This window comes from Acytostelium subglobosum (genome assembly GCF_000787575.1).
Source record: "Acytostelium subglobosum LB1 DNA, scaffold: scaffold21, whole genome shotgun sequence".
In the NCBI taxonomy this organism is placed as follows: domain Eukaryota; phylum Evosea; class Eumycetozoa; order Acytosteliales; family Acytosteliaceae; genus Acytostelium; species Acytostelium subglobosum.
This window is the reverse complement of record NW_012236512.1, coordinates 298,074-324,449: the sequence shown is the minus strand read 5'-3', so window position 1 is coordinate 324,449 and position 26,376 is coordinate 298,074. Positions and strand designations below refer to the sequence as shown.

The window sequence follows — 26,376 nt, the reverse complement described above, 5'->3', positions numbered from 1 at the left end:
ATTCGAAATAGCCCCACATTTGGCCCATCACGGATTTTTCTTTTTTTTTGAAAGTTATCGACCAGATCTTTTATGTGAGAGACTCAAGACCAAAAAGGGCCAGAAACATCCATCCACATTACTCTCCATGTGTGTGATTGAATTGATGAATGGGAACTGTCTCTTTGTGTTTGTTGTTGGTGGTGTGTTTGTTTGAGCTGACAACTTTCAAATTCACACATAGACTGTTGGTCCACCATCAACAACATTGTTGTTATAAAGCAAAGATACTCAAACACACACATACACACACACAACTTATAAATACAAATACACATACACATACAGGCATCATCATCAATCACAATTAATCCGATCAATCAATCAATCAAGTTAGCAACAAACTCATTCATTCAATCAAACAATCACATCACTATATTAGACAATCAGATTTACCAATTATATTATACTACATACTACATACTACATGAATATACTCGTCTTGGGCAATCAATAATAATACTACTACAACTACATTATTTATTTATTTAATATACAGATATATATAGCAGTGATGGCTTATCGTCCAAGCCAATATACACTGTGCCTACTGCTAATGTTGCTGTTGGTGTGTCTGTTACAACAATGTTCAGCTGCTGCAGCATCAGCATCATCATCAACATCAGCGACGTCTACACCACAACGTCAACAACATAATATTAATATCCAACAAGAACAAGATTACGACGACAACAATGATTTACTTCAGATTGAGCTCGATGTCAGGAGCCAGCTGATCGATCAACACCTACAGACACTGTGCGCCATGCCTAGCTACGAGGTGTCAACTCTGGCAACATTATGTATAGATTATAAACAAGACGAGGAGGAGGAGGATGATAACATGGACGACGACAACGACAGTACTTCTCGATCCCAGCAACAACAACAACAACAACAACAACAACAACAATACAATAGACAACTGCTCAAGAGGTTAAATAGACAAGAGCAATTGTTACAACAATACTATGACGAGGCAGAGCGTGATGCCATTGAAGAGCACACGCTGAATATACCCTCGGAACTAAGGGACATCGTACCATCAACTTCAACACCAGCACCAACACTATCACCAACTCCAACAGTGGCAGGTACCAACACCTCTGCCAACAGTAGCCAGGCATTACAGAATGTTGCATTCTCATTGAACTTTACGGGCGGCACGTCGAGGTGCGGCACGTGCCCCTTCACAACGGAGCGTTTCTTTGAGAACTACTGCTGTAGCTCCGACACGGACAAGTGGAACGATGGCATCATCCAATTCCAAGATCCCCTACCCGACAGCGATGTCGTTGTCCTCCGCAAGGTCATCCTCCAAATCTTTGGACATTTCGAGACTGGCGATCCATCCTTGGTCATCTCACTAGATAGTGAGTATCCTCACCCATGTCACGTGACACCTCTGTCCATTGTTTGATTACTAACAATCATTCATTCAATCACTCAATCCAATCAATCAATCATTTGGAATGATTCCATTCCACCAACAGACCAACTGTTTACATTATTTACACCGCCATCAAAGAACTTGAGCAATTGTCCAAATTGCGCCACAAGCTCAGGCGTGTATATCATGACATACGCCAATGGTATGACCAACTACGTGTACAACAACACCAACTTCTTCCAATTCCAGAGCACAAACAATAAGACCAACATCTGTCTGTCGACCGTGTATGTCACGTTCTTCTACGGTCCAGTGTCGTACCGCGTGAGCTCGGTGGAGCCGTCGACCGGCCCGGGCACAGGCGGCACCAACATCATCGTCTATGGCCAGGGCTTTGTCAAGGACGCCTCAACATTCTGTCGCTTTGGCCCAACATCACGACGCAAGCAGTCTACATCAACACGACTGCCATCTCGTGCACCACACCCAACCTGGGCTTCACCATCAATGGCTTCTACAACGTCTCGATGCAGGTCTCCTTTGACTCGGGCATCAAGTTCTCGTATCCCGACCTCAACGTCAACTTTAGCTTCTACTACTTCCCCTCGCAGCCCCTCACTACCAACAAGTTTGATCGTCTCATTCTGATATCGGTGGGCTCGGGCCTTGCCGCAGCCATCCTCACGGGCGTCGTCGTCTTCCTCGGCGTGCAACGCTGGCAGGCAGCGCGCAACCTTCGTTCGCTCAGCGATTCAGACCGCGAGACCGAGCCGTTGTTTGGCGGTGGCAAGCGAGGCCTCTTTGGTGGCAAGAATGACACACACGACTACAAGACGACATTGTTTGAGATCAAGCCGATTGATATGAACGAGATCGTCGTGCTCAACCGTATTGGCCGTGGCAGCTGCGCCGAGGTGTACACTGGAACATGGCGCGGCATCACCGTGGCCATCAAGAAGGCCAAGATCCTCTCGGAGGACGATGACGAGTTCCTTTCGGAGCTGGCTCAGGAGGCCGCCATCATGTCGCAACTCCGCCATCCAAACGTCTGCCAGTTCCTCGGCACGTGTAACAATGTGCCCGAGGTCCTCATCGTCATGGAGTACATGTCGCGCGGCAGTCTCTACCGTATGCTGCACGATCGCTCCGTGATCATCGACTGGATGCGCATGAAGAGCATTGCACTTGACATTGCCAAGGGCATGAACTACCTTCACTGCTGCGACCCGATCATCATTCATCGTGACCTAAAGTCCCACAACTTGCTCGTGGACGAGCACTTCCGCGTCAAGATATCCGACTTTGGCCTGTCCACACGCTTCAAGCAGCATCTCGACAAGAAGACGACGATGACACCCGTGGGCACACCGTGCTGGACCGCGCCAGAGGTGCTACGCAATGATCCCTACACTGAGAAGGCCGACATCTTCTCGTATGCCATTGTACTTTGGGAGCTGGCCACCCGCGAGGACCCCTACGAGGGCATGCCAACATTCCAAATCGTCATCTCTGTTGGACAACACAAACTACGTCCCATCATGCCGGCACATGTTCCTGCACCCTTCACCAGGTTGATAACCGAGTGGTAAGTGTTTATATAATATTCCAGAAGATCCTTTTTGATTGATTGATTGATAACTAACATCAACACTCTCCCTCATCACTCATAGTTGGTCAGAGGATCCATCACAACGACCGTCATTCAATGACATTGTAAAGCGACTTGAAATTATGTAATTAAACCCTTTATCCTATACTCCTCATCCCCATTCCATCTTCTCGTATTAATTGATTGATTGTTTGATTGATTGAGTGAGGGAGTGATATAATGGACCAGTGGAGTCCATGACCAAGCTTACCTTGTGGTTTGATCACGCCACATTACAACAACATTCAATCTAATCTGATAATCTGTACATTGATTGAGTAGGTGATTGAACTTCCACGACTATCCTTTCCAAACAAATCAATCCTCAACAAACAACAACACAACAAAACAACAAGTCATTTGATCAGTGTGTGAGTGAGCGTAGTGTTTGGTTCCCCAAACGCCCTTTCAGCAATCAAGTCAAGTCTGCATCAAGCCAAACCCTGTAATGTGTGTGTCAACAACAATAGCATCAAGTAAATAATAGTAATAAGCAATAGTAATAGTAATAGTAATAATAATAATAGTAGTAATATATATACTGACAACAACAGTTTAGAAGTTCAGGCAAAGTTAGCGAACAATCAATCAAACATTCAATCATTCACTCATTCCTTGTAATTCAATTATTATAGTATTAGTTAAGATCAACTAGTGTGCACTGGTCCAGTGTCGTAGATATATATAGATAGATAGACAGCAGAGATAGATATACATTAAGACAGATAATCAAACAAACAGATCACAGCAGTAGTGTTTAGTTTAAGAGACAATCGATTGTTCATCTAAACATTATGCTGAAGAATGACAGATAACAAACTTATAAAGATCTCAGTAATAGGAGACAATGGAGTTGGCAAGGTATGTTTGTTGTTGTCACCATATATATCGTTTGTTCAAACACCTTTACTAACTCAATCATTCCAATCAATCAATCAATCATTCAATCATCAGAGCTCTATGATATTGAGATATACAGAGAATGTATTTCAATATGATAATACAAAGCTTGACTTATTTGTATGTACTTTAATTAATCAATCAATCAAAGTTAACGACCGACTCATACTCATACAACTTCATTGTTATACGACCAATACAGAAAGCAAAGATGTTGGATGTCAATGGAAAGAGCATCAAGCTTCAAGTAGTATGTAGTATTCAACTCACTCAAACATACATCCAATCCATCCATCACTAACATACTTGATCAATCAATCAAACAAACAATAGTGGAATACATGTGGACAGGAGAAGATGGCACAGTTAACATCTTCATACTATAGAGGAATGCAAGGAGTGATCATTGCATACGACTCCACATCAAAAGAGTCGTTCGAGAGGATGATTCAGAGATGGTGGCCAGACGCCAAGAGGTTCGCAGGCCAGACTACTCCGATATTTGTGGTCGGTTGCAAATGCGACTTGGACAAGCAGGTCAGCTCAGAGGTGCTGGCTGCATGGTGCAATCAGAACAAGATGGTGGGCTTTGAGTGCTCGTCGCGCACCGGCGAGAACATCGACGAGGTGTTCACATTGATGACGCGCAAGATACTCGCCACAATGACCACTGCGCCCGTGGGCGGCGCCCCACCCGTCACCACCAAGGACAAGGACAAGTCGGACAAGGAGAAGGAGAAGGAGAAGAAGAAAGACAACAGCGGCAGGAACTCGATCATCAAGATTTTGAGCACACTTTCGTCGAGCAGCAGCTCGGCCTACAGCAACACCAGTAGCATGGCGATGTCATCGAGCAACACAGCGCCGTTGGCGAGCTCGGGACCGAGCGGAGGCAGCACCACCACGACCAGCGGTGGCCAGGCCGCCTCGCTATCCTCGTCGCTCTCGTCCACATCGTCAATCACATCGACCAGCTCAACGTCCTCGACGTCGCTGCAGTCGTCGACGGGCATCACCACAAGCCCATCGGGATCGGATCTGTCGAGCAGCAAGAGCAAGAAGAAGAAGAGTGGGATACTTGACAAGACGCTGCGCGGTAGCAATGTATATACATCCCCAACACAACCCGCCGCACCCACTACCACTGCCTCGCCCATCCCGCCAGCGACGCAGGATCAGTTCATGAGGACGAGGATGAAGATTCTTCAGATCCCCATCCCAACGACACCGCCACAAAAGGTCAAGCCAAGCACAAGGATGGGCGCTTATCCTAGACCTGCTCCAGCCCCTGCAGGAACTAGTAATGCGGTAGCAGGAGGTGCCTTGCCTCAGGCCACTACCCCAACATTGTCGGCGTCTGCCACCTCACCAGCGCTGCCGGCAACTACCTCACCAACAACAACGACATCGACATCGACCCAGCCAATAACAATGACAACAATGATGACAACTACGACTACAACTGGTACAACGATGATTACAAGCACAACAAACACAGCAGCATCCAACAACAACAATAATGACGCTGTCAATGGCTCGAGCACAACGACAGCAAACAACGCCAGCGGTGGTGGAGGATCACCAATGATACTTGGAATATCTTTGATGAAATCATCCTCACCGCTTGTAGAGCGCAAGAACCCTGATGTGTCCTCCATCGCGTCTCGGTCGCCCAAGTCATCGACGCCCGACAGTCTGGAAGGCTTCCACGAAGCCTACGGCTACCAGGCCTTTGCCTGCGACGATCAGCAGAATTGGTCCAAGTCGATGGTGGAGGAGCTCATCGAGGAGCGACGCAGTCTCATCAACAACAACACCAAGTCCACGCCCAACCTGCTGGCTTCCAACTCTAGCGTCCCCATCACCTACAGCAGCACACAGAGCGAGGGCAGTCTGGCGACTGCACCCATTCCGACTTTTCATATCTCGGCACAGCCGCACGAAACCACAGGCACCTCCCCGCAGGACCCAATGTTCCCTAGCAGGACTCCGCGCAGGTCCAACGAGTTTAAGTATCCAGACGATGCAGATAATATCGTTGGTGGCCCGTCTGTCCACAACACCAACAACAGCAACAATGCTCTGGATACACAGAGAGTAACGCTCAATATTACATCCACATCGACAACCTCATCACCGTCGTCGCAGCACGATGATGTACCACACATTCCCAATCAACGTCTGCTTCAGCCCACACCTGGCATGTCGTTGTCCTCCAACGCTATCTTTGTCGCTGCGTCCAATCCCGCGCAGGACCACAGTGATACAGAGTCCATCGTTGGTTCGATCATTGGTTCGTCATGTGGAGGTGGCCGCGAGAGCTACAACCTCGACGCCGATGAGTTGGAAGAGGCCATCAAGCACAATTCTACAAACCAAGGAGAGGCTCAAGCAGTCCAAGGCAAAGGCAACAACAACAACAATATTGACAACAACACCAACAACAACAATAATAATAACAACAATAACAATCGAGGCAGCGCCAACAGTGGCACAGGTATCGAGAGCAGTGGCGCCAACAACAGCAACAACAACAACAACAATCAACAAGACAACTTTAAGACATTTTGCGACATCGAGGACATCAACCCATACGACGAATCAAACTACTCAAAGTCGAATGGCCTGGCGACAGATTCGGAGCAATCCGCGACCAATCACACGGGCGATAACATCGACTTTGACACTACGCCCGTCTACACTTCGGACCTGAACGACCGCTTCCAAGAGGTCGTTCTCAAGTTCCGAGACATCCCCTCGCTCGACACCAACTTGTACAACCTCCAGGAGATTAGTACCGATCTACTACACATCTCCCAGGACTTTATCCACACGGTCAAGACCTATGGACGTATTATCATCGAAGAGCGCTTCCTCCAAGAGAAGACAATCAAACACACGTCACTCGGTGGACATTTGGGCGGCGACAAATATATAGTCAGGAATGTGTTGTTCAAGGTAAGTCAAGTCCATCATGTGCATCATGTATGTGTTCGACACTAACCAATCAAACAAACAACATTATAGTTTGCAGGTGGATCACCTCATGGAGTCTATGGCGAGTGGGGTGGCGCAAAGGTTGGAGGACAAGAACTGAAAGGATGCATGGCGACACTGAACTGTCCGATCAATGGACTGTGTGTGCCTTTGATGGCCTTGGTCGACTTCATGGGCTACCGTCTGATAGCCATGAGCATTCTGCCGATATCATCGTCGAGCGAGCACTCCACCATCGTGTATGGATCCAGCGACATGGGACAAACGGTGCACGCATCTCACGAGCCCTCACTGGACGTCATGCGTCATTTGGCACAGGCACTCAATCTCAAGGCGCACATGGGAGGCACTCAAAAGCCCGTAAAAGTGTACTCGGCCACGGATATTGAAGGCCACATTGGCACAGACGGCAGGTACTACCTGATTGACTTTAGTAGGACATTCCCGCCGACCTACCCCGACTTGTCGGTGCCAGGCGGCCACCTCTTCCAGCTGTTCCGTCCCGAGTTCCTGAAGAACCATCCCAAGCCCCTGTGCTCCGATGCATTCAGTGGCTTCCTCAAGCACGACTCTGAGCGACAGATTCATAACAACGAGGTGAAGGAGGCTACGCAGCGTTTGCTCAACGACCTCATCCCCAAGGTGTCCTCGCGTTTGAAGGGACTGATCAAGGAGTCGCTGGAGAATGGCGACCTTCTTCGTGGCGGCGTCCACATTCCCGAGCAGTTCCACAGACATGGCATCAACATGCGATTCATCGGACATATGCTGGTGATTGTGGATGAGCGTGAGGCAGGATTTGTACTGCTGATCGAGGCCATTGCCAGAGTGCTCAAGAATGATCTTCGACGACGTCTGCGAGAGACGATGAAGCAGTTCAAGGAGCCGCTGAGCGCGCCCTACATCCAGCTGACCACCAACTTCCTAAACATGGTGTTTGGTGAGTCGACCACACCCAACTTCAAGACCGAGGAGTTCTGGGAGCAGACCGTGGCCACAGAGCTCTACTCCAAGTTTTATATCTACCAGGTCCCCAACGTCGTCTCGGGCTCAAAGCTGCCGAACGAGGTGCCCACGCAGCCCGGCCAGCACCCCAAACACCCCAACGCCCAACAACAAGGTGGCATGAATAGTTCCACCTCGGGCTACCCCTTCATGTACAACAACGCCACCCAGACCGCCGACGGACGCAAACTGTCCATGATCCTGCCGCCAGGATGGAAGCTGAGGGACATCCTCGAGGACCGACTGACACAGATCTCTGGCTCGTTTGTCCTGGGTCGTCATCTACTCTTCACACGCTTCAGAGACATGACTCACCTCAAGTTTAGGAAACGCACAATCGAGAAGGTGGCAGACACAAGTCAACTCCTCTGGAATCCTTATAAGCCATTCAACAACTCTGATCTCAAGAAGATTAGTGTCAGAGTAAAGGTATGTCCAGGACGGCGACACACAGCATGATGACCACTGACGACTAACAACAATCTCCTCCACTCACATAGCATACCGATCTTGTAACCAATGCAGAGGGAACATTCTTCTATGCAAAGGCAAWTGGCAGAGACGTCACACTCGACTGCATTACATCTGTTCCACAAGGCAAGGAAAAGATTCGAGCTGGCACTGATATCAAACCCAAACAACAAGGAGACGCTGCAGCTGTGTGCGCAGACTTGGTGCAAGATTCTAGAGTTTAGCAGCAGCGAGGGCAAGAACATGTCCAACGTCTGCTTCCCTATGAATGTGCCAGCGGTCGTCAACACGGACAGGTACTTCTTGCGAGCAATCGATGCCAACCCCAAGGGCCCCGTCATCCTCTTCTTCTATGCCAGATTCTTGGTGCGCTGCGATCGTATCGAGAAGGCAGAGACCTACTTCCTTCGAAGTCTGGAAGAGGACCCGTTCAACTATCGCTGTCTGATCGCCTATGCCAACTTCCTCACCGAGCGAGGCTTCCCCAACGAATCATCCCTCTTCCTCAACAGAGCACAAGAGTGCAAGAATGTCATTGTCGGAGGATTGGACAGATAGACGGATAGATAAAGCTTATGTGGATTGTACAAAATTGTTATATTGTAGTTGTCGTTGTTGTTGTTGTTGTTGTGTCTGCTGTGGACTCAGTATCAACAGACTCCTCTGTTGAGTGATCGCCGACGTTGTCTTCGTTGTCCTCGTCATGAGTGTCCTCCTCAGTGGTCACCACTGGGATGTCACGCTTCCTCTTGCAGACGAGGAACAATGTGTCAAACTTGGTGTCCGGTACGAAGCGTTTGGGGAACTCGCTGACATTGACTTCGAAACCATACTTGTCCTCCATGCACTTGATAAACTCGGGGATTCCCTGACGTACTGTGGCACATGTGCCATAGAACGTTCCCTTTCGCGTGAGACTCTTGTGGATAACTCTGGCCAATGCCTCCACCAAGTTGACATCGTAGACCACCTCTGTTCCAATGATCACCTCAAAGCCATGTACCTTGGGCACTTTATCTCTCTTCCAATCGAGTGGCGCCACCTCACATGAGCTCCTGATTGCTGGTACCTTGATAGAGTTGATCTTGACATTGTCGCGCAGCGTTCTAACAATCTTTGGCGTGTAGTCTGTCATGAGCACTGACTTGGCGAGCAGACCTGCAGCCAGACCAGCGATACCAAGTCCAGAGCCAAGCTCCAACACGTCCTTGCCAGTGAAGATGTCAGGGTTCTCCAGTATCCAACGACAAAAGCCAATGCCAGCGTCCCATACTCGCCATGCTACGCCCACATCGTCAAAGTGCAGCTGTCTGAGTTCAAGTGTCCATTGGAATGCGCCAGAGCTCTCGTCGTACTGACCAAGTCCTACACGACGCGTACTATAGGGTGCACATCGCCGCAGACATTCGATGGTGGTCGCAGAGTCATTCAGAATGTCTGGATCATAAGATGTCTCTAACAATGTCTCTAAAAGATGTACTGCATCCAATGATCGCAATATCTCATTGACTGGTGTATCCTTTAGTGATACCAACTTCAAAGACAATATAACACTCCTAACCAGTTCTATATCCTCATGATTCAACAGTTCAAACATCGCTGGGAATATACCCGTCTTCTCCAAGTCCTTCATGTCACTCTCTATTGTAACGTAATGATTGGTTGAGTATGAGTAACAAGTTGTGTATTGATTGATTGATTGAATGGTCACATACTAGGGTTGTTAATCCAATCATTGAGCTTTGATAGTGATTGATGGATGAGCTTCAAGTCATTCGATCTAAGTACCTCTTTTGTAACAAGTGAATGGTTGGTTACTGCCACCTTTCTAGCTTGTTGACTTATTTGTTGTATTCTACTTGTCATTGTTGTTGTTAATTATCTCTATTATAATATATGTACACGTATCCTTTCATGAATTCAATTGAGCTCAACAACAAAAGAACGAACGAATGAACGAAACGTTGTGATTCGCACACCATCCTATTGGAATTAATCCATTTTTGGTAAAAGATCAATCAGATTGATTGATGGAAGGATGGAATAATAAATAAATATATATATTGTTTTATTGATTAAGGGTGTTGACTGTTGTCTGGATCCTTATTGGACTCGACTAACCATGTCAATGGTTGTTTGAATCTCAGGAAGATTGATTGAAGGGTAGGAGGAGGACCTTAGGCGACTCTGTTGAATGTTGCTGGAGTGGCAGAGTTGATGGCATAACCAAACTCAACTCCTTGACCTGGTGCCAAAGTGTTGGCCCATGATGGAAGTACCCAATATCCGTTGGCATCCTGGGATAGACCCCACATGCCGTTGATGATGGCATTCTGTGGCGAACTGAACTTGGGGTTGGAGATAGTGGTGGCTCCATTGTTCTTAACCTGGCCGGATATCTGGCTGGTTGGTGGATTGCTGCCCCATTGAGAGGTCACTGATTGGGTAAAGACCAATGTGTTGGGTGAGGTGGTCGAGGATGAAGTGGTGGCCGAGGTGGTCGTTGATGGTCCGGTAGTTGTGGTAGTAGTTGGCTTGACTGTTGTCGACGAGGTAGTGGCTGGTGTGGTTGTGGTAGTTGTGGTAGTTGGCTTGACAGTTGTGGAGGAGGTTGTCGATGAGGTTGTGGCTGGGGCGGTAGTTGTGGTAGTTGTTGTTGGCTTGACAGTTGTTGAGGTGGTCGAGGAGGTAGTTGCTGGGGCAGTGGTAGTGGTAGTAGTAGTTGATGTTCTGGTGGTAGTAGTGGTAGTAGTTGATGGTCTAGTGGTGGATGTAGACGAGGTAGTGGCGGGGGTGGTGGTAGAGGAGGCAGTTGTTGGTCTGGCAGTCTTAAGGTAGTTGGAGACATATTGAGCAAAGTTGGTTGAGCCAGAGACAATGTTGGCGTTGGCAACGGAAACATCCCATAATCCATGGCACCTCCAAAGTTTGGATCGTTGATGTAGTTGGCGAGCAGGGAGGTCAGGGTTGGGGCAGTGACGTATCCTGAACCAGCAGCGTAGGTGTCACCTGGAGCACCGACCATGATCTTGGTGCCTGGTGAGTTGGCGCTAATCCACTGCGACCAGGTGTTGTAGTTGAACTGCGAGCCTGAAGCAAGGCCACACCAGTTGTTGTAGAACTGAATGCTGATAAAGTCAAGCTTACCAGTGCTCAGGGCAGATCCGGTCCATGGTCCGACCATTGCGTCTGGGTAGACACACTGTGGGGCGGCATGGATGTAGTACCTCTTTGATGCGCCGGCAAAGTACTGGATCTTGAGAGTGTTGACAAAGACGTCGTAGTATTCCTTGGGTCCTCCCTCGAGATCAAGGTCGATACCATCGAGCTGGACGGAACCGAATGGACGGGGGTAGGTTGAGTCGCTGCCTCCGAGGAACATGTTCCAGATGGTCTTTGCGAACTGGGTGGCCTGGGCCGAGCTGGTGAATCCGTAGTTGCCAACGGCACCTCCGAGTGAGAGGAGGACGATCTTGCCCTTGCTCTGGCAGGTAGCGGCACCAGAGCCGATGTTTGGACACTGGAGCAGCTGGCTGTAGCCTGGGTAAGTACCGCCACACATGTTGGCAAAGTTAAGAGTTGGGGCGGGGATGTTGGTGCCGATGATGTTCTCGCCAGAGAAGAAGTTAATCAAGAAGGAGACAATGAGTACATCGTAGGTGTTATCAGTACAGTAAGTGCCGAGTTCAGTTTGATATGGTCTGCCGCCTTTTGTATGGAGTGGAGTGGATATAGTGTGTCAGCATGTTTATGATCAGTGTGTTGGCCTGGTAACAAGGTGTCACCCACTCTGATTGATCGATCTCTGGAATTTTGTTAATATACATACCTGGAGCAGCACTATTCTGGCCCCAATAACCGACAAAGTTATTGCCACTGTTGATGTTGAAGGCGTTGGCAGCCAGTGCCAATGAGAGTATAATACAGATAAAGAGTGAGAATTTCATGTTATATATGATTGATTGATTGTTTGTTTGTTTGGTTGATTGGTTGAATTGGTTGAATTGGACAATGCAGGTATTGATACTATTTATAACAACCTACATACCATACTTACACATATCACAATTAGTCGACACAGCAAGCCCGCTATTCCATCCATCTATCCATCCATTCTTTCTCGGTGTTTCATCCAATACCATCATAATTATGCTGGTATCCAAGATCCTAGGATGGATGGGTATACTCAGCCAACCAGTTTACATCGGTTACATGAACTGGCGGCCAAAAGTGAGAACTCTGACCTTAGGATGAGCCACAAAAGTAAAGCCATCCATCCAAGAATGTCGAGTCCACTCCGCTTCGTGATTCGATTGTTTGAGTGTTTAGTGTGTTGGGTTGAGTGAGTTGATCTATGTCGACCTTTGATGGTTTGTTGGTGTACCTGCCCAACAATCGAGGGTTATGGAGTGTGGGCCGAGACCATCCATCCATCCATTATCCAATACATTTGCAGGATGAATGAATGAATCAGTACTGGTATCGATTACTGTAGTAAGCAACTTCAATACCGCGCGTGTTTAATTAACATTCCTGAGTGTTGGGCCAGACCCATCCAATGGAACATTGGGGGGGTGTCATTCAAGCCGGATCTGCCCTGTCAATTACACATTCAGACCCATGGACGGATGAATGCGAGTGTGTAGGTATGTATGTAGCCCATTGATAAGGTGCCATGTTTGGGGCGTTCTTGATTAGTGTATCTTCAGCCATCATTTAGGCTTAGTTTGAAACAAGTTGACGAGATATTTGACAATCAATGCACACACAATCACGCTGTTAATGGTTTTTTTTATAGCTTACCTGCTGGATTGATCACTTCACTCTCCCACCCTCCCCTCTTTGATTACAAAATTTGTTACATTACAATAATAATGCGTACCTCGTCTCAAAGTGCGTGGATGTCAATTGGATTGATAACATAACCTCGAGGATAAATTGATGACAATCTACCATCTATATCACTAATAGAGCAAAGGCACACGGGAATAATTATCACAATATTATTGTGATACTCTTTCTATATCTCTCTCTCTCTCTCAATAATCACATAATAACAGATAATGACACCAATCACTTTGCCATCATCACAGGGTTGTTGGCTTTGTCAAAAGAGGAGTATGCATTCAAATTAATGTTATAACTGAGAGTTACATTGCGGGCGGCCAGTCAGTAGACTTAAACATGGAATGGTGACATCAATACAATGTCATAATTGATTTCTTCCTTTTAATTTAAGACATGAGAGTAGTGATGATGTACTAAAGTTCAATAGTACAACTACAACTACAACTTCAACAACAACAACAAACAAAAACAATGCAGAGCAAACGACTATCACAAAGCCGGATATGAGGCTTGAATGTCTTCATTTGGGCTGCGTAAGGTCCGCCTTTGATTATGCACCTTGAGTACTCATTGCCCCGATGATCATGGTTGCACAAAGACCTATGCATCGTGTCCAAACTTCAGAAGCTATCGCATAAAGATGTTCATTGCTGATGCCGACGACAAAGATTCAATCGAGATGATGCTGGCCGATGGACTCATCAAGTGTTTGCACACCGCTTGCTTCTTCACAACGTTGAAGTCCCTGAGCGAACACTTGTTGAGGAAAGGTGGAGACCATCAATGTGCAGACCGCAACAGCTGTCCAGGTTGTCTGCGCAGTGACTTGTTGATGACACGGTACACTCTTCCCAATGACCGTACAACCAAGTCGTTCGTATGTCTGCACGATGGTTGCTCCAAAGAGTTCGAAGACTTTGGACTGTTGCAAAAGCATTGCAAGAAAATGCATCAATGTCGAACATTCGCTAGTTGTCTCAATCAACAACGCTACCGAACAACTCACTTCACCGCAGCGCCCGATGACTTGGAGTCGATCAAGATGCTGACAGCCAGAGGTCTCATCCAGTGTCTACATTCAACATGCACCTCCTACTTCAAGAATACCAGGTCAATCAAGAAGCACTTTAGAATCTATCACCCAGGTCACGATCTATCATCCATATTTGAATCAACTCTGAAACGCAAACGATCCATGATGGACGGCGAAGAGGAGGACGATGAGGAGGATGATAAGGAGGACGAAGAGGAGGACGATGAGGATATTGATATGGATCAAGATAATGGACAAGATGGTGAGGATGATGAGGATGTGTCTCTCATCTTGACATTTCCATCATCACCAACCAACCATGCAAGCAATGTCAAGATCAAGTGTCTGCACTCCAACTGCGATAAATCGTTCGCTATGAGGTACCAAATGCTCCATCACAACAGGAAGGATCACCAATGTACAGACCACCAGAGCTGTCAAGGATGCATGCTCCGACGACTGTGTGCGATGAGAAATGATTCTGCCTCCTTGCCCAAGTTCAAGTGTCATCACGATGGATGTCCAACCTCTCTTGTGAACTATTCATCGTTGCGCAAACACTGCCGATTCCACCACCGATGCACCAAGACATACGCAGCATGTCCAAACTATCAGACACATCAAAAGACGAGTTTCTTTGCCGATCCTGATGACACTGAATCAATCTCAATGTTGACAGCAAGAGGATTGTTCCAATGTCCACACACATCATGTGGTCACTTCATGGCCACTAACAGAGCCAAGAATCATCACCTTGCAAAGGAGCATCAATGTCCTGATCCTGCGAGTTGTCAAGGTTGTATCGATCATCACCCGAGACGCTGGACAGGAGCTCCACCCAATGACAACAAGCAGGAGGGCAAGTTCAAATGTCTGCATGACGCTGACTGCACCAAGAGCTTCATCTCCTCGAGTGGCATGTATTATCATTGAAAGAAGAATCACAAGTGCCCAAACTCATATGGAACATGTCCAAACTTTCGAGAGTACCGCGCTCAGAGGTACTATGCATCACACGACGACACTAAATCAATCGAGATGCTCCTGGCCGATGGATTCCTCAGGTGTGATCATCCAGAATGCATCTACTTCTTCAAAGATGGTATCTCCAAACGGGGTCACATGGTCCTTAGACATGAGTGTTCCGATCCACATGAGTGCGAGGCATGTGTCGAGCGCAACTTTCACATCGACAATGTGAATGTTGACAATCAATCCCAGTCCCAGTCAAAGTCCAAAGGAGGTAAAAGGCAACGCGAGATCATCAGTGGGAAGTTGGTACCGGTCGGTATGGCTCTCAGGAAGAATACGAAGACAACAAACAACACAAATGGCTTTGTCAAGCCCAATCAAGTTGGAGTGTGGAATGAGAGAATGTTCAACGTGATCAAATGTCCACACATTGGATGTGAGGAGTCTGTCCAGCCAAGTATGATCAACCAACATCTTCGACTGCCACACACATGTCCAGTGTCACAACAACAACAACAGCATTGTGATGGTTGCCAGTTGTCTCGTCACAGTGGTGATCATGATGAACATCAACGTGATTGGTTACTCGTGTGACTGAGAGTGATCAATCAAACTAACAGAATAAATAAACAATAGAAGTCGTTGTTTACCAAATTCTTGAGATCAGTCATACATTGGCAATTTCTATATTGTCAATCATCTCGATGAAACCAATCAAAATGATGATGATGATCACCGATCATCAGGAGTTATCATGTCAAGTCCAACAGTTGGTGATCATGACGTTCTAATGCCGGTTTGTTGACTGATATTCCTCACGAATCGTCATTGAGTGACATTGGGAAAGGTGTCTATGATTCGAATCGAGAGGTCCAGACTACAATAATATTATTGTAGTATCTGTCAGGGAATTGGTGGCGTTGCACATTCTAACTTGAACGCGATCCGGGTCGTACGACTTCATCAGAGCAGCCCCAACAGGGAACAGACTTACTTCACCAAGTATGAGTACAGAGTTGTTGGGCTCGTGTTTCCTTCCCTAATGATGAAACTGTACCCGAAGAGGTGGGTATGAAGGTCTATCTTTAACTTTCGTCTGTGTTTGGTTTGTTGTTTGATGGTTGTTTGTGTTGAATGCTTGTCTGTTCTGAACAGACCCGACGTCTAGTTAAAGTCGATGGGGCAACGACCATCTGCACGGTTTTGGGTTCGATGCCGCCCATCTAGGAGGCTGGGATGAGTGTACATTTTAAGTTGGAGCAAGAGATCGGGTCTGTAGGTAACATGATTGAGCAAAGATGAGGTCCACAATCCCATCAAGACGGCCGTTGTGTGAGTTGGAAACGAGTGATGATGCATCATGCAATTCTTGAGTAACTTGTGTGATTGGTTTTATGCCGATTCGATTCTGTTTTGATTGGTTTGATGAGCTGGGGATCGAACTTGTGCAGGGCGTGCCCCTTCACTTTGCGATTTTAGTATCTGGTAGTCTGATGTACACGATCATCGCCAGAACTCATCCCAACACACAGCCATATGGAGCAAGAGTAAACGAGATGGCCTTCGTTTGTTTGTTGTTTAAGTCTCTTTGAGGGAGGAGACGTGAAGGGAATGTTCCTGGCCATCCTCGAACTGGCTGGCGAGGTCGAGTAACCTGTGGCTGGTACCAACAACCAAAGTCTATAACTACTCGTCTACAAGAACTTACATTATTTATTATCCACATCATTGATAAATATATATATACAATTATTTATTTAACATCACTCCTTAATTATATATATATTAATAATAAAGGATGGATGCCAAAAAGATCATCTTATTTATTGCTTGCCTCGTATTGGCATTAAATGTTGCTGAAGGTATGTCACCCTAATCAATCAATCATCACTTCCATCACTTTCGTTTGGACCCACTCACACACACTAATAAATGATCAATCACACTAACCATACAACCATTTCTTATATTAGCCTCTCACTTTAGATATGGCCAGCTTACCTGGAAGTCACTGAATGACACCCGCCCCAACGTGTTCACCATCCAGTTCTCCCTCAAGTGTTCCTTCCGTCACAGCTACTACACCGCTTTGAACAACAATGTTGAGCTCAAGGTCGGTAACTTCTTCTCCAACAATGCTGTCACCCTCAACTGGGGTGGCACGCTCCAACAGATAAACACCAACTTCACGGTCAACAACATCGACAAGGTTGAGGACACCCTCCATGCTGAGTTCATCTTCACCGCCAACACCCTCACTTACGGCCGTAAGAACCTTATCGCCTACTATGAGAGCAGTGCACGTTTGACCAACTTGAACAACAATGCCAATGGTATGTATTCATTCATACTTATTCTTTCATTTAATCAATCCTACATGTACACTAACATCTTATTCCTTTTTCCATCACTTCCTCTTCTTCTCCATCTTAAGCCAACTGGCACATTGAGACTGTTGTCCCAATGTTGGATCCAAACTGGCCATCTGCACTCCAGAGCTCCCCAGTGTCCAGTATGATGCCAACCATTGATGTGTACATGGGAAGACCAAACTACTTTGCCATCCCAGTGATTGACCTCCAAACCTCCACTTTCACCTACGCCCTGTCCACTTTGTTGAACTTTGTCCAGCCACCACAACTTAGCATCAACGCCTCTGGTATCGTCACCTACACCCCAACTGCCCTTGGTCTCTGGTCCACTCAGATCAGAATCGGAAAGCCCGCCCCACTCAACACCTACATCCACGTCGACTTCATCATCCGTGTGTCCAACGCCCCACCACCCACTGCCACCCCACCATTCCTCAAGGACCCAACCCCAGCCCAAGGCGAGACCTTTATTGTTGAGGAAGGAACAACCTTCAGTGTTGTGATCAGCGGTGCCACCTTGAACGCTGCCACCAGTGTCAACATCTCCATCGGTGAGGTCCCAAGCGGAATGACTGTGTCTTCCCAGGTCAACACCCCACAGACTGCCACCGGTAGCTCTGGCAACATCACTTTGACCTGGGTCCCAACCTTGGCCAACGTCGGTGTCTACGTCATCAACATCGGTCTCACTGACAGCAAGGGATTGAAGATGACCGAGGGTATCCGTTACTTCTACGTCCGTGTCCCAGCCTCCACCTGTGATCCAAGCCCATGCATTTGTCCAGTTGGTGCTGGTCAGCTCTGTGACGATAACAACTCATGTACCGTTGACTCTTGCAAGGGACCATACCCAATCACCATCAACAAGTGTCTCCACACTCCAATCACCTGTGCCACCGAGTCTGCTGCCGACCCATGTTTCCCATGGATGTGTATGAACGGAACCTGTGTTAGAGATCTCTCCAGCCCAAAGGGATGTCCATCCAAGAGCTGTCAGACTTCAATGTGTGACTCCAACCAAGGTGGATGCAAGTACCAGCCACTGTGCCAGTCCACTCCATGCATGAACTCTGTCTGTAACGCCAACAACCAGACCTGCACCAACACTCCAGTCGACTGCTCCGGCAACGACCAGTGTCTCCTCTACTCTTGTGATGCTGCTCTCGGTTGTGTCACCAAGTCCAAGGTGTGCAAGCCATCCAACCCAACTCCATGCACTGCCTACACCTGTGACTCCCAGATTGGTTGTCAGGTTAGAGCACTCAACAGCACCGAGTGTGGATGTTGTGACCCAAGCGCCAACACCAACAGATGTCAGATCGGCACCTGCAACACCGCCACCGGCCAATGTGACTACACTGACGTTGCCATTGATGATGGCAATGCATGCACCATTGATGCCTGTGACCCACTCACTGGAAAGATTACCCATACCGATGTCTCTGTTGATGACTCCAATGCCTGCACCATCGATACTTGTGATGTTGCCACCGGTGTGATCACTCACACTGATGTCTCCATCGACGACTCCAACGCTTGCACCATCGACACTTGTGACATTGCTACCGGTATCATCTCGCACACTGATGTTGTGATTGATGACTCGAACGCCTGTACCATCGACACTTGTGATGTTGCTACCGGAGTGATTACTCACACCGATGTCGCTATCGACGACTTGAACGCTTGCACCATTGACACTTGCAACACCACCTCTGGCCTCATCTCGCACACTGATGTTGTCATTGACGACTCGAATGCCTGCACCATCGACACCTGTGACATCGCCACTGGTATTATCTCTCACACTGACGTTGTGATTGATGACTCAAATGCCTGCACGATCGACACTTGTGACATTGCCACCGGAATTATTTCTCACACTGATGTTTCAATCGACGACTCTAACGCATGCACCATTGACTTCTGTAACACTACCACTGGTGAGATCACTCACACTGATGTCTCCATCGACGACTCCAATGCCTGCACCATTGACACCTGTGACATTGCCACCGGTATCATCTCGCACACCGACGTCGTGATTGACGATTCCAACGCATGCACCATCGACACCTGTGACATCGCCACCGGTATCATCTCACACACTGATGTTGTCATTGACGACTCGAATGCCTGTACCATCGACACTTGTGACATCGCAACTGGTATCATCTCCCACACTGACGTCTCCATCGACGACTCGAACGCCTGCACCATCGACACTTGTGACATTGCCACCGGTACCATCACTCATACAGATGTCTCCATCGACGACTCCAACGCCTGTACCATTGATTTCTGTAACACAACCACTGGTATCATCACTCACACTGACGTCTCGATCGACGACTCCGACGCATGCACCATCGACTCATGTGACATCGCAACTGGTATCATCACCCACACTGATGTCTCAATCGATGACTCGAACGCCTGCACCATCGACACTTGCAACACTACCACTGGTCTCATCTCCCACACTGATGTCTCCATCGACGACTCCAACGCATGCACCATCGACTCGTGTGACATCGCCACTGGTCTCATCTCTCACACTGCCGTCTCCATTGATGACTCGAACGCCTGCACCATCGACTCGTGTGATATTGCCACCGGAGTTATTACCCACACTGATGTTCTGATTGATGACTCTAACGCCTGCACCATCGACACCTGTGACATCACCACTGGTATCATCTCCCATACTGACGTCTCCATCGACGACTCCAACGCATGCACCATCGACGCTTGCAACACCACCTCTGGTGTGATCACCCACACCGACAACCCAGCCATCAATGACAACAACGCCTGCACCATTGACACCTGTGACGTTGCCACCGGAATCATCACCCACACCAACGTTGTGATCGACGACAGCCAAGCATGCACCATCGATGTCTGTGACCCAGCTACTGGCGCCATCACCCATCAGCCCAAGGCCTGCTCGGGTTGCCAGACCTGCCAGTCGGCCACCGGCCTCTGCGTCGACACCGTCTCGCAGTGCACTGATGGAAACGTCTGCTCATTCCCATCCTGCATCAACGCCACCTGTATCTACACTCCAAACACCTGTGACGATGGAAACGGATGCACAATCGACACCTGCACTCTTACCAACGGATGTGTCCACACCAACGTCGCCATCAACGACGGCAACGCCTGTACCATCGACGCTTGCAACCCCGCCACCGGTGCCATCACCCACATCGATGTGAACATCAATGACAACAACGCCTGTACCATCGACTTCTGTAACAAGACCACTGGAGTGATTACCCACACTGACGTTGTGATCAACGACAACAACGCCTGCACAATCGACTCTTGTGACCGTGTCACCGGACTGATCACTCACATCGGTGTTGTCATCAATGACAACAACGCATGCACCATCGACTCATGTAACTCCACCACCGGTGTGATCAAGCACACTGACGTTGTGATCGACGACAACAACGCATGTACCGCCGATGCCTGTGACCGTATCACTGGTCTCATCACCCACGTTGCCAAGAAGTGCTCTGGTTGCCAGACCTGTCAGCCATCGACCGGCAAGTGTCTCGACACTGCCACACTGTGCACTGGAGGCAACGCCTGCCAGCTCGGCAAGTGCACCAACGGAACCTGTTCATACGTCGCCAACAAGTGTGACGACGGTGACAGTTGCACCAAGGACACATGCAGCCTCAGCAAGGGATGCATCCACACTCCAATCAACTGTGACCACGAGTGTGACGACAAATGCAAGTTCTCCGTATGCAAGAACGGCACGTGTGTCATGGAGAACGTCAACTGTGACGACGGTAACCCCACCACATGTGACTCATGTAGCTCGGACAAGGGCTGCCGCCACACCAGCTGTGACGATGGCAACAAGTGCACGATCGACCTGTGCTCGTCCAGCGGCAAATGTACTCACAAGCCAGTCAACTGTGATGACAACAACGCCAACACCTACGACTACTGCTCGCCATCCAATGGCGCCTGTGTCCACACACCATGCAAGGGCAAACAATGCAAGCCAAACGGTGGATACGACACTGACACCGACAACGACACCGACAATGACCGCGACTAATCCGATACTGAGTTGAGTGTTCTCACTTTGTAGACGATCATAATAATAAACTTATTCGAATGGATTTCCATCATATCCCATCAACTTTATGAGCTGGCCCAACCAAAATAAAGGCTGATTGATGGTGTGTGGACCAACTTCGATCTATCATATATTCATATTAACACTCATTGATACGACACAGATATATTATCTGATTGGATAATAGTTGTTGTACCATCTTTTCTTGGAAAGTAGTGACTTACCAACATTTCTCGAATAGGTCTGATTCAAGACGCCCTTAGATGCCTTTCAGGACAACCCGAAGGTTTGACAGGTGTTTGTGAAATTCAATCAAAGAAATATCAATGGAATGGGGATTCAATCAATATGCTATTGCCCAATAGATGCTCCCTCATTTGAGTAACCAATGGTCGATCAAATGAGGGTAAATGAGGGAACTGATGAATAAGGTAACTTATAAATAATACCATGGTGTGAGTGATATTATTATTCCAAACAACAAATAATACTAATATTTTGATAAATATGAATACAATAAAAATAATAATATTTCTTTGTGGTGTCATTCTATCCTTGAATGTGGCTGAAGGTATGTATCCACACACTCACTCAATTAATCAATCATACACACAAATACTCACAACAAATAATAGCCACACATTTTAGATATGGACTACTCACTTGGAAGACCATATCTAATACGTCCACTGTACAATTCTCATTGAAGTGTGCATTCCGTAATAGCTACTTCTCAACTGTCAATGGTGTAAATCTAAAGGTTGGTGATACTTTTAGTTATGGTGAAGTGACTATTGTTGATAGCAATCTATTTAGTTTCCTTGAAACCATGCCTACCAACTTCCTGGTGAACAATATTGATTTGGTTCAAGATATTGTATATGCCGAGAACGTCTTCACCATGAAGTGGCCCAATAGTATTTGGAGCAACTACATCGTCTACTATGAGGATGGTGATCGTTTGGCCGAATTGAACAACAATGCTAACAGTAAGTATTCATTCTTTCAATCACTGGAAATACCCCAGCCTAACTCACTCATTCCTCCAAGATCCATGGCATATTGAGACTTCTGTACCAATGTTGAGTGCCAACTGGACCAAGGGATTGCACAGCTCGCCCGTCTCCAGTATGATGCCAATGATTGATGTGTACATGGGAAGGACCAACACTTTCAAGATACCAGTGATCGATTCCGAGAACTCAGCATTCACATATGCCTTGTCCACATTGATTGAGTCACATCCACCAGGATTCTCAATCAATGCTTCTGGAGTGTGTACCTACACGCCCACTCAAACTGGACTCTGGTCCACTCAGATCAAGATTGGAAAGACCAATCCGATCAACACTTTCATCCATCTTGACTTCCTGATCCGTGTATCCCAACCACCTGCACCCACTGCCACCCCACCTTTCCTTGTCGCTCCAACTCCACTCCAAGGCCAGACCATCACTGTTGAGGAGGGTTCGACGCTCAATGTTGTAATCAGAGGCCAGACCATCATGCCTGCCACCAGTGTCAATATCATGATTGGTGAGGTACCCTTGGGAATGAACGTGTCGAGCCAGACCAACACTCCACAGACTGTCAGTGGCAGCACAGGCACTGTCACACTTTCCTGGAAGCCAACATCATCCAAGGTCGGTGTCTACGTCATAAACATCGGCCTAACTGACAGCAAAGGTTTGACAATGACCGAGGGAGTCCATTATTTCTACATAAATGTTACTTCATCAACTTGTAACCCAGGCCCATGTGTCTGTCCCGTTGCCCCTGGCCAACTCTGTGATGATGGCAACTCTTGTACCATTGACACTTGCAAAGGACCATATCCAATCACCCTGGACAAATGCACTCACACACAAATCACATGCGCTGCTCAATCAGCTGCCGACCCATGCTTTTCATGGAGGTGTATGAACGGAACATGTGCCAGAGACATCTCCAGTCCAAAGACATGCCCATCCAAGAGCTGCCAGACATCGATGTGTGACTCCAACCAAGGTGGATGCATCTACCAGTCATTATGCCAATCCACTCCATGCATGAACTCTGTCTGTGGCCCCAATAACCAGACATGTATCAACTCTCCAGTCAACTGCAATGGCAACGACCAGTGTCTCCTCTACTCTTGTGATGCTGCCCTCGGTTGTGTCTCCAAGCCAAAGAGCTGTGTGCCAGCCTCCCCCCAAACCATGCACAGCCTACACCTGTGACTCACTCACTGGATGCCATGCCAGAAACCTGACCAGCACTGAGTGTGCATGCTGCGACCCAAGTGCCAACACCAACAAGTGCAAGATAGCCACTTGCAACACCGCCACTGGTATATGTGACTACACTGACGTTGCCATTGATGATGGCAATGCATGCACCATTGATGCTTGTGACCCAGTCTCGGGCAACATCACCCACACCTATGTGTCCATCGACGACTCCAATCCATGCACCATCGACACTTGCAACACTACGACTGGACTCATCTCACACACTAATGTCTCCATCGACGACTCCAATCCATGCACCATCGACACTTGCAACATTACCACCGGTGAGATCACACATGTACCAATCTCCATTGATGACTCCAATGCTTGTACCATTGACTCCTGCAACATAACCACTGGTGAGATTACTCATATTGAAGTTGTGATCGATGACTCCAACGCCTGTACCATCGACACCTGCGACATCGTCACTGGCATAATCCTTCACACTGATGTAGTGATTGATGACTCCAACGCATGCACCATCGACTCATGTGACCTAGCCACTGGCATCATCTCACACTCCAATGTATCCATCGACGACTCCAACGCTTGCACCATCGACTCATGTGACATCGTTTCTGGAGTGATCACTCACACTGATGTTGTGGTTGACGATTCCAATGCCTGCACCATTGATTTCTGTGATGTCATAACCGGTGTGATCACTCATACTGATGTCTACATCGACGACTCTAATGCCTGTACAATTGATACTTGTAACACTTCCACTGGAGTGATCACTCACACTGATGTTTTGATCGACGATTCCAACGCATGCACAATCGATACTTGTGATCCAATAAGTGGATTGATCACTCACACTAACGTTTCCACTGACGACTCCAACGCTTGCACCGTCGATACCTGTGATCCAGCCTCTGGATTGATCACTCACTCTGCCGTCTCCATTGATGACTCGAACTCCTGTACCATCGACTCTTGTGATATTGCCACTGGTATCATCTCGCACACCAATGTATCCATCGACGACTCGAACGCTTGCACCATCGACAGTTGTGATCCTGCATCTGGATTGATTACTCACACTGACGTATCAATTGACGACTCCAATTCCTGCACCATCGACACATGCGACCCTGCCACTGGTATCATCACTCACACTGATGTATTGATTGACGACTCCAACGCTTGCACCATCGACACATGCAACTCAACCTCAGGATTGATCACTCACACTGATGTCCTGATTGATGACTCCAATGCCTGCACCATCGACACATGTGACGTTGTTACCGGTGTGATCTCTCACACTGACGTTGTCATTGACGACTCGAACGCTTGCACCATCGACTCGTGTGACATCACCACTGGAATCATCACTCACACTGATGTCTCCATCGATGACCTCAACGCCTGCACTATAGATTACTGCAACCCATCCACTGGTATCATCACTCTTACAGACGTAGTGATCAGTGACAACAATGCCTGCACCATTGACCTCTGCAACACAACCACTGGTGAGATCACTCACACTGATGTTATGATCAGTGACAACCAAGCATGCACCATCGACTCTTGCAACCCAGCAACTGGAGTGATCACACATATTGCCAAGCAATGCTCTGGTTGTCAGACCTGCCAGTCATCGACCGGACTCTGTCTGGACACATCCAACCAGTGCACTGGTGGCAACGCTTGTCAGATTGGCACCTGCACCAACGCCACCTGTTCATACACCGCCAACAAGTGTGACGACGGAGACAGTTGCACCAAGGACACATGCAGTCTCAGCAAGGGATGCATCCACACACCTATCACTTGCCAGTATGAAGGCAAGGACGTGTGCAGGTTTTCTATATGCAGGAACGGCACATGTGTCATGGAGAACACCAACTGTGACGATGGCAATCCCAGCACTTGCGACTCCTGCCACCATGTCCATGGATGTCGCCACACGAACTGTGATGACAATAACAAGTGCACCATCGACCTATGTTCAGCATCAAGTGGCAAGTGCACACACACACCAATCAACTGTGATGACAACGACGCCACCACCTACGATTACTGCTCACCAACCAATGGCGCCTGTGTCCACACTCCATGCAAGGGTAAACAATGCGGTGGAAATGATACTGACACTGATACTGATACCGACAATGACAATGGAAAAGACAACTAATAATTGATTAATAAATATTTATGTATTCAATATCCACTGGTGGATATTCACTTAATAATAATTCTCTTATTTGTTGGCGGTCAAGATGCACAGCAAAGGAACATCACTCCTACACATCGAGGAGTTAATCAGCATCGAAGTGCCGCTTAGGTCACTCAGGCTCACTGCTCCTTACTA

General features: G+C 47.7%; 10 protein-coding genes across 10 annotated transcripts; 7 read left to right on the top strand and 3 right to left on the bottom strand.

Moving 5' to 3' along the window:
- Positions 1 to 553: 553 nt before the first annotated feature.
- On the top strand, positions 554 to 3,157 carry SAMD00019534_092010 (hypothetical protein; the record flags this gene model as incomplete). The annotated part of the gene is made up of 3 exons (XM_012895615.1): positions 554 to 886; positions 2,293 to 3,014; positions 3,100 to 3,157. Coding segments are annotated over 3 exons (1,113 nt in total), but the record flags the coding sequence as incomplete, so codon positions are not given.
- Positions 3,158 to 3,881: 724 nt separating this feature from the next.
- Positions 3,882 to 9,008, top strand: SAMD00019534_092000 (hypothetical protein; the record flags this gene model as incomplete). Its single annotated transcript, XM_012895614.1, has 6 exons — positions 3,882 to 3,938; positions 4,032 to 4,097; positions 4,180 to 4,227; positions 4,311 to 6,935; positions 7,005 to 8,408; positions 8,577 to 9,008. The coding sequence occupies 6 exons, from the start codon at positions 3,882 to 3,884 to the stop codon at positions 9,006 to 9,008; spliced, it is 4,632 nt and encodes a 1,543-aa protein (XP_012751068.1).
- Positions 9,009 to 9,045: 37 nt separating this feature from the next.
- Positions 9,046 to 10,316, bottom strand: SAMD00019534_091990 (hypothetical protein; the record flags this gene model as incomplete). Its single annotated transcript, XM_012895613.1, has 2 exons — positions 9,046 to 10,091; positions 10,166 to 10,316. 2 exons carry the CDS (start codon positions 10,314 to 10,316, stop codon positions 9,046 to 9,048), a joined length of 1,197 nt encoding a protein of 398 aa, XP_012751067.1.
- Positions 10,317 to 10,627: 311 nt separating this feature from the next.
- SAMD00019534_091980 (hypothetical protein) lies at positions 10,628 to 12,397 on the bottom strand (the record flags this gene model as incomplete). The annotated part of the gene is made up of 3 exons (XM_012895612.1): positions 10,628 to 11,278; positions 11,473 to 12,158; positions 12,280 to 12,397. The coding sequence occupies 3 exons, from the start codon at positions 12,395 to 12,397 to the stop codon at positions 10,628 to 10,630; spliced, it is 1,455 nt and encodes a 484-aa protein (XP_012751066.1).
- A 1,541-nt stretch (positions 12,398 to 13,938) lies between these two features.
- SAMD00019534_091970 (hypothetical protein) lies at positions 13,939 to 15,264 on the top strand (the record flags this gene model as incomplete). The annotated part of the gene is made up of 1 exon (XM_012895611.1): positions 13,939 to 15,264. The coding sequence occupies one exon, from the start codon at positions 13,939 to 13,941 to the stop codon at positions 15,262 to 15,264; it is 1,326 nt and encodes a 441-aa protein (XP_012751065.1).
- A 105-nt stretch (positions 15,265 to 15,369) lies between these two features.
- SAMD00019534_091960 (hypothetical protein) lies at positions 15,370 to 15,901 on the top strand (the record flags this gene model as incomplete). The annotated part of the gene is made up of 2 exons (XM_012895610.1): positions 15,370 to 15,746; positions 15,823 to 15,901. The coding sequence occupies 2 exons, from the start codon at positions 15,370 to 15,372 to the stop codon at positions 15,899 to 15,901; spliced, it is 456 nt and encodes a 151-aa protein (XP_012751064.1).
- Positions 15,902 to 17,101: 1,200 nt separating this feature from the next.
- Positions 17,102 to 21,759, top strand: SAMD00019534_091940 (hypothetical protein; the record flags this gene model as incomplete). Its single annotated transcript, XM_012895609.1, has 3 exons — positions 17,102 to 17,165; positions 17,277 to 17,636; positions 17,738 to 21,759. 3 exons carry the CDS (start codon positions 17,102 to 17,104, stop codon positions 21,757 to 21,759), a joined length of 4,446 nt encoding a protein of 1,481 aa, XP_012751063.1.
- Positions 18,679 to 19,107, bottom strand: SAMD00019534_091950 (hypothetical protein; the record flags this gene model as incomplete). The annotated part of the gene is made up of 1 exon (XM_012895608.1): positions 18,679 to 19,107. A coding segment is annotated over one exon (429 nt), but the record flags the coding sequence as incomplete, so codon positions are not given.
- Positions 21,760 to 22,287: 528 nt separating the features above from the next.
- Positions 22,288 to 23,999, top strand: SAMD00019534_091930 (hypothetical protein; the record flags this gene model as incomplete). Its single annotated transcript, XM_012895607.1, has 3 exons — positions 22,288 to 22,351; positions 22,416 to 22,769; positions 22,831 to 23,999. The coding sequence occupies 3 exons, from the start codon at positions 22,288 to 22,290 to the stop codon at positions 23,997 to 23,999; spliced, it is 1,587 nt and encodes a 528-aa protein (XP_012751061.1).
- Positions 23,887 to 26,199, top strand: SAMD00019534_091920 (hypothetical protein; the record flags this gene model as incomplete). Its single annotated transcript, XM_012895606.1, has 1 exon — positions 23,887 to 26,199. One exon carries the CDS (start codon positions 23,887 to 23,889, stop codon positions 26,197 to 26,199), a length of 2,313 nt encoding a protein of 770 aa, XP_012751060.1.
- Between the last annotated feature and the right edge of the window lie 177 nt (positions 26,200 to 26,376).